The 8,039-nt window shown below is 45.7% G+C and overlaps 2 protein-coding genes across 2 annotated transcripts in view; one reads left to right on the forward strand and one right to left on the reverse strand.

The window, feature by feature from the left end:
* Nucleotides 1–4,105, reverse strand: part of LOC121936805 (mast cell protease 1-like) — a 10,083-nt gene extending 5,978 nt beyond the window's left edge. Inside the window, exon 1 of the mRNA XM_042479423.1 lies at nucleotides 3,999–4,105. The gene's annotated coding sequence lies outside the window, so the exon portion shown is untranslated. The remainder of the gene's footprint in view (nucleotides 1–3,998) is intronic.
* Nucleotides 4,106–5,249: 1,144 nt separating this feature from the next.
* S1PR4 (sphingosine-1-phosphate receptor 4) overlaps nucleotides 5,250–8,039 on the forward strand; it is an 8,360-nt gene continuing 5,570 nt past the window's right edge. The window contains exon 1 of the mRNA XM_042477820.1: nucleotides 5,250–5,388. Within this exon, the coding sequence (XP_042333754.1) occupies nucleotides 5,277–5,388 (112 nt within the window). The 5' untranslated portion in view covers nucleotides 5,250–5,276. The remainder of the gene's footprint in view (nucleotides 5,389–8,039) is intronic.

Genomic DNA, 8,039 nt, shown 5'->3' on the forward strand with positions numbered 1-8,039 from the left:
ATTATTATTATTATTATTATTATTATTATTATTATTATTATTATTATTATTTACCTTTATTAATACAGTGGGCCCCCACATAGAAACCAAAATCCATGGACAATACAGTATTATTATTATTACTACTACAGTGGGCCCTTGGTATCCGCTGGGGTTTGCTTCCAGTACCCTTCGTGGATACCAAAATCCATGGCTGTTCAAGTTGCATTAAAACAATGGTATCATAAAATGGTATCCCTTATATAAAATAGCAAAATTAAGATTTTGGGATATATATATATAATATTTTCAAGCCATGGATGGTTGAATCTGTGGATAAGGAATTGGTGGATATGGAGGTCTGGCTGCATCTCGTCTTTCACCCCCAAAACTGGGACTCAATGGGGGTTATAATGTAACAGGATACAGTTAAAAATGTGCAAAGTGAGCATTAAAATGCGACAGGCCTCTTTTTCCATGACCAGAGATCCTTCTTTTCCAGGGCAGCATCATGTCAACCTTCTGTCTGAGATGCAATTCCAAAGTGTCCTCTAAGAAGCATGAATTTACTTTGTTTTTAGCATTTAGCTGGGAATGTCAACCATTTTTTTCTTGAATGTCCTACATTTTGACCTGAGGACATTGGGTGACCCTGGCCCCACATCCTTCCACGAAGTGACTCTTTTCTCTTGGTTATCGTGGCTGGAAACCGGAGAGATGGCCGATAGTCATCCAGCCACAGGCGCATTTTAAAGGTCACACATTTGTGGTTTCTAACCGTCAGATGCTGGTAATCCGGCTTGTAAACCGATATCCTTTTAAACATTTAAAGCGTTATGGGTCCTCTTTAGAAGTCCCATTGGAAATCCATTTAAAAAACCAGAGCAGTTTTAAAAGAAATAGCTGCGCTAGGGTCAGTCCATCCATGCTGCAGAAATAATCCACTTTGACACCACTTTAGCTTTAGTGGTGTCAAAGTTTAGTTTTCTCTTCTTATTTAGCCTTCTCTGTCAGAAAGTTCTGGGGCCTCAACAAACTACAGATCCCAGGAACCACATTGGTTAAAGTGGCGTCAAACTGGAATATATCTGCAGTGTGCACCCAGTCTGTATCACAAAACCAAGTTCTGTAGCTGCCTTTAGACTTATGGTGGCTCTGTAGAAACCTACCATGGGGTTTTCTTGACAAGAGTTGTTCAGAGGAGGTTTGCCTTTGCCTTCCCCTGAGGCTGAGAGAGTGTGACTTGCCCAGGGCCACCCAGCAGATTTCTATGGCCGAGTGGGGATTTGAATCCTGGTCTTCTGAAGTCTTAGTCCAACACTCAGTCCTCACAGTAGTTGGGAGATAAAACACTGGCAACAGGTGGGTGCCATGTCAGTGGGGCCTTGAATCCACTCCAGGTCTTAATGCAGGCGTTGAAGGCATTCTGTTCGGTGCTCAGCCCTCTTCCTGAACAGCTTCAGCACCTTGGAGAGCACCTTTAAAACTAGCCAAAACCCGGAGTGGATTCTTCACCCCACCGACATGGGACACCGGTCACCACTGGCTTTTAAGTGAACTGTCCTATCCCCTCAGGACTCCAGCTGCAGGTTGAGATGATGTCACAAAAAGACAGGTAAGGAAAGATGAGCTACTTGCAGCTTATCACTGCTGTCTTGAAGGGGCAGAGACTAAGAACCAGCCCTTTTCTTCTGTGCTTTCCGGTCCTACCAAGTGACTTTTTCTTTCCTCTTTGACTCGGCCCCTCTCAGTATTTCATTGTGAGTAACCATTCCAGCATGGTGTAGTTGTCTGGGTCTTGGACTGTGACTCTGGAGACCAGAGTTTGATTCTCAATTTGGCCGTGGAAACCCTCTGGATGGCCTTGCGCAAGCCACACTCACTCAGCCTCAGGGCAAGGCAATGGCAAACCTCCTCTGAGCAAATCTTACCAAGAAAAGCCCGTGATAGGGTTGCCATAAGTCGGAAACGACTTGAAGGCACACAGCAACAAAGAAACAATAAGCTATCTTTTGGGGCAGGTGTGATCAATATCTACGAAGACTAGGATTCTGTCATTGACAAATTTTGCCATGGTTTACTTGGTTTACCAAGTTCCCATTGATTCAATGGGTTTACTCAGCAGTTGGGTTGAGAACAAGGATCCTTGGAAGGAAAATTGGAGGTGAAGCCATGTGGCCCTCCATACGTTATTGGACTGCAACTCCCAGCATACTTCACCATTGGCTATGCTGGCTGAGTCTACTAGGAGTTGCAGTTAGTTTGACAGGTGTCTCTTCTTACAAGAGGTGTCCATTTGAAGACCTCCGGATGTCTAGAAGAGTGTTGTCTCTAGGCATCTGGAGGACCTCCAGTGCAACTCTATGATTAATTTCAGCTGGCAGTTGACCATAAAGAGTTGCACTGGAGGACCTCCAGATGCCTAGAGATACTAGATATTTTTGGATGTGAGTAAGTGAAATCAAAGTAGTGGTCCTATGGAAATGGGGTCATACTATAATTCTCATTAGTCCTTATTTGCTCAGTCATCATTTCACCCTGGCATTGCTACCATTGCCGGAATCTCTTTGGAAGGAAACATTTTCTCAGTTTAAATAAAATGTTTTTCATCCACTGATCCATCTGTAGGAGCAGAAGGGAGGTGTGGAAGAGACAGAAACCAGGCGTGGAAAGAAAGAGCAGCCATTGCGGATGAAAAAGAGCCAAGAACAAGTGGAAGAAAGGCCCATCCACTGTGGAAGCGACACAGAAAACAAAGAGAAGAAAGGAACAGCCATTGCAGAAGTGACGCAGACAAGGATGAGTGGAAGGAAGGTGGGTCTGCTGCAGAAGACACACAAATAATTACGCGTGGAAGGACAGTATAGCTTTTGCAACGAGTGGAAGAAAGCAAAGCCATTGTAGAAGATACAGACAAGAACAAGCAGAAGAAAGGAGCCTGCTTTGGAGAAGACATAGACCCAAGAAAGTGTGGAAGGAAGGTGCAGGCCTTGTGGAAGACACACATAAATATGAGCAGGAGGTCAGAGCAGCCATTGCAGAAGAGAAAAGACAAAGACGAGTGAAAGAAAGAAAGAAAGGAGCAGCCATTGCAGAAGACACAGGCAAGAACAAGCAAAAGAAAAGAGCAGCCATTGCGGAAGCAAAAAAGAAAGGAGCAACCACTGAGGAACCTTTCCACAGACAAGAATGAGCGGAAGGACAGTGTAACTGTTGTGGAAGAAACACAAACACAAGAGTGTGCAGAAGGAAGCTGCAGCCATTGTGGAAGACACACAGATCTACATGAGCAGAAGGACGGAGTAGCTGTTGTGGAATAGACACAGACAAGAGAGACCAGAAAGAGCAGCCATTGCAAAAGTGACCCAGACAAGAACGAGTGGAATGACCAAGAAGCTGTTGTGAAAGAGACTAGATAAGAACGAGTAGAAAGAAGGAGCAGCCAATGCAAAAGTGACCCAGACAAGAACAAGTGGAAGAACCAAGAAGCTCTTGCAGAAGAGACACAGATAAGAACGAGCAGAAGGACCGAGGGATTGTTGTGGAAGAGACACAGACAAGAACAAGCAAAAGGAAGGAGGCCATTGCAAAAGTGCCCCAGACAAGAACGAGTGGAAGGGTTGAGAAGTTGTTGCAGAAGAGACACAGATAAGAATGTACAGGAGGAAGGAGCAGCCCTTGCAAAAGTGACCTGGACAAGAAAGAGCAGAAGGACCAAGTAGCTGTTGCGGAAGAGACAAAGCTAAGGAGACCTACAGCCAAGAATGAGTGATGTGAGCATAAAACCATGAATCCCATGGTTCCTCCGACCTATGCCACCCCTGTTCTAGGGCCCCCATACCACACACCTCCGCCATATCGAAGCCACGGCTATGGCCCTTATCAAGGCCACCCTTCCCATGGATACCAAAGCTACCCCCCGTATCATGGGGCTCCGGGATATGCCTATGGGCCTGGAACCATGGTGTATATCAGGGAGGAACGAAGGAGAGATGATTCCTTTTTGACCACTTGCTTACAAGCCTGCCTTGCGGCGCTCTGCTGCTGCTGCCTTTGCGATGTGATGACCACCACTTGCGAGTGAGGGCCCTTGGAGGAAGAGGCGATGGCTTTGCAGGACTCTCAACTTCAAGGGACTTTAACTGGTTTTCTCCCCTCTCTGTATGGTCTTTCGGTTGCCTCCTCTAGAGCTTCTCGAGGCCATGATAAACCTCTTGCTTTGCACGGATAGCCAGCTATGTGTGTCTGTCACAAAGCATTCTCCTTTTGAAAGTATGGTCCTGTTTCATAGAAGAAAAGAAATGTCCCTACTCTGTTCCCGCACTGACCTGTTTAAATGATGCATGGGCCAAAATAGGTGAATCGCGGGTGCAATTCATGCTCCAGGATGATTCCTAAGGCAAACCTATCGTGGGGCTTTTCTGGGGCTGAGAGTGTTACTCAACCAAAGTCACCAATGGGTTTCCATGGCCAAGTGGGGAATTGAACTCTGGTCTCACATGGTGTCGTGGTGTGAGCCTTGGACTGTGACCCTGGAGACCAGGGTTCGAATCCCTGCTTGGCCATGGAAACTCACTGGGAGACCTTGGACTCCCAATGCCCATCAGCTCCTCACAGCCCTGGTGGGGATGATGGGAGCTGTAGTCCGGTCACATATGTCTCTGAGGTTGGTGGACCCTCCCTCATTGGAGATTTTAAAACAGAGGTTACAGTTCAGAGAGCTGGGGTGGTGTTGTGGTTTGAGTGTTGGACTTTGGAGACCAGAGTTCGAATCCCCGCTCAGCCAGTGGGTCACCCTGGGCAAGCCACACTCTCTCAGCCTCAGAAGATGGGGTTTGCGAAACAAAACTGAATGAAACTTGCCAAGAAAACTCCATGATAGGGTCGCCAGATGTCAAACCAGTTCTAAATTTATCCATCTACTACTGGCCCAGATCCTACTATCTAGGGGTTCACTGTCCCCCCTGCATTGCTCCATCCAACCGCACTGGGTTAGAAACCAGCTGAGCTTGACAAAAAGCAAAAGAAGGAAGGCCTGTTGCACCAAAGGTGGATGTTGGGTTGTTTTTCCGACAACTCCGTCAACTGTTCTTTGGGTGGGTCCATCCTGCTGAAGACCAAAATTGTGGTTTTTTATTTTTCTTCCCTTTTGGGTGTGGTGCAATATCCCCTTCCTCTGGGCTGTTTTTTTCGTTCTTTTCTTTTCTTGCAAGGTAGGGCCAATGTCACTAGCGTGCGGTTTTTAACACCCCCCTCCCCAGGATTAATAATTTTCAAAAGCACAGACCGTCAGGGTTATGTTGCCGCCTAAAAGCAGGTGCGATCACACTTGTTTGTGTCATTTGCACCCGGTGTCCTGGTCCACTGCAGAATGGCTGCAGAGATTCAGTGAAGAGTTGAAGTGGATCGGTGAGTCTGGGTGGGAAAGTGGGTGCAAGGATCAGCGGCATCCGCACCGCAGAAATAATGCAGTTTTGACACCACTTTAACTGCCATGACTCAGTGCTACAGAATCCTGGGATCTGTAGTTTGCAGTGGCACCTGAGCTCTCTGACAGAGAAGGTGAAATCTCTCACCAAACTACAAATCCCAGAACTCCATACCATTAAGCCAGGGCAGTTAAAGTGGTCCAAACTGGATTATTTCTGCAGTGCGGATTAACCCAGAGCTTTCTCAGGGAGTATAGAGTAGCTGTCTCCCTCCGGTCTTTTTGTTGATAAATGAAGACACTAATTATTATTATTATTATTATTATTATTAGGGCAGGCTTTTAGAATGTAAGGCTTTTAAGGAAAGGGCTGCAATGGAAGGCACTGCCTTGTTTTAAGTTGTACTTTTTAAACGGTGCTTTTAAAACCCTTTGAAAGTTTCTGTTTCGAAGGGTTTCGATATGGCTCATGATGATTCAAATCCATTTCCAAAGTTGACTATTTGTATGTTTTTAATTATATTAATTTGTAAGCCACCTTGGATTTTTCTCAGTCTTGGGGGAATGTCAGCTATAAATGATGATGATGGAGTTTTCCACCTGTCTCCTTTTGCTTAAGACTTCTCTCTCTCTCTCTCTCTCTCTCTCTCTCTCTCTCTCCTGATCTCAGACTACTACTCCCATCATCCCCATCCCACCTCTATGGAACTGGCAGCAGGCATCCAAATTGACAAATTCTGGTTTGGAGCCATGGGTTCCCCAACAAGCCTCCTTCCACCCCACTTTTCTTACAACATCTTCCTTGGTCAGCAAATGTGGGGTTGGACTAGATGGTCTCTTGGGAACCTTGCTTCCAAGTGGACAGTGTCTGGTGCTGCCTTTCATCGTGCAATTTCCCATCTTTTCTCCTCACTGAACCTGGGACCTTTTGGATGCAAAGGAAGAGCTTTAACATGGACTATTATTATTATTATTATTATTATTATTATTATTATTATTACGATTAGGGAAGAGAAGGTGGATTCCATATTTCCAGAATCACGAGGACCACGATATTTACAGAAATACCAAGATTGTAGTCCTCATGATTCTGGGAATATGGAACCCACCTTTTCTTCCCAAATGGTAAAAATTTCACGAGTGGCGAAGGGCGGTTAGATGATAAAAACCTCATCTGCTAAGTTCTGTTGACATTAAAATGTTCTTTAACTTACAGTGCATTGTCTACACTGTAGAAATAATGCAGTTTGACACTGCTTGAACTGCCGTGGCTCCATCCTACAGAATTCTGGGATATGTAGTTGGGGAGGCCGTCCTTTTTTTTTTGGCAAAGAAGGCACAAGACCTTGCATAATTACAAACCCAGGATTCCATAGGATGACACTATAGCACAAAGTGGTGTCAAACCGCTTTATATCCACAGTGTTGACGCACCCAAAGATTTGGTTGATGCCTTTTCAACCTGACCTAGTGCAGTCTGCTCTGACAGACTCTTTCTGAGGGATCCAACAGGGAAGACTCTTTCCTCCATCTTCCTTTTAAACTGGAAATATCAGGGATTAATTGCCAGATTTTTGCCCACAAAGCAGATGCTCCGCTCACTGAGCTCTACTCCCTGAGCATTGCTCCTTCCTCTAAATAACAAGCTCTTGAAATTCAGTGTGGGGCTTATTTGCTTTCGGAATTGGATGTAGGCGTGTGGGAAATAAAGCTGAGAAGTTTTGCAACATCTGTGTTCACCCCAGGGTCGCTGTGATGTTACTATGTACGGGCCTCCGTTGCACAACGGCATGTGACCGGCACACCATGGTGTGACGGACACGGAGATGCATCTGGTTAGGTAGTGCTGGAGCACATCAGGAGTGCCCAATGTACATTAGACATGCCCAATACACCTTAGAGGGGTTCAGTGCACAGCAGAGCTGCCTGGTGGGCCTGAGAAGTGCCTGATAAGCATCAGAAATGGTTGATGTGCCCAATGTGCCTGATATAGCAGAAGTAGCTGATGTGCATCAGAAATGCTCAGTGCATGTCAGGAGTACCTGATATGTGTAAGGAGAGCCTAATGTGTATCAGAAGTGCCCAGTGAGCTTCACAAGTGCCCAATGTGCATCAGAAGCACCTGATAGATATCAGAAGTGGCTGATATGTATCAGAACTGCCCATTGTGCATCAGAAGTGCCCAGTGTGCATCAGAAGCACCTGATATGTATCAGAAGTGGCTGATATGTATCAGAAGTGTCCAATGCACATCAGAAGTGGCCAGTGAGCATTAGAAATGCTCAGTGCACATTAGGGGTGCCTGATATATATCAGGAGTGCCCAGGGAGCACCAGAAGTGCCCAATGCACATCAGAAGTGGCTGGTTTGTATCAGAAGTGACTGATATGTATCAGAACTGCCCAATGTACGTCAGAAGTGCCTGATATATATCACAGCTGCCCAGTGCACATTGGTAGTGCCCAGTAAGCATCAGAAGTGACTGATCTGTATCAGCAGTGTCCAATCTACATGAGAAGTGCTACCCTCCTGGATCTCAAGCAAAGAAGGGTCTTCCTGGTCTCTTTTAAACAGGGAACAAACCGGGAACATTTGGAGTGCCACATCTGCCATATTCAAGTCTATCAATTCT

This window comes from Sceloporus undulatus, chromosome 7 (genome assembly GCF_019175285.1).
Source record: "Sceloporus undulatus isolate JIND9_A2432 ecotype Alabama chromosome 7, SceUnd_v1.1, whole genome shotgun sequence".
Classification (NCBI taxonomy): domain Eukaryota; kingdom Metazoa; phylum Chordata; class Lepidosauria; order Squamata; family Phrynosomatidae; genus Sceloporus; species Sceloporus undulatus.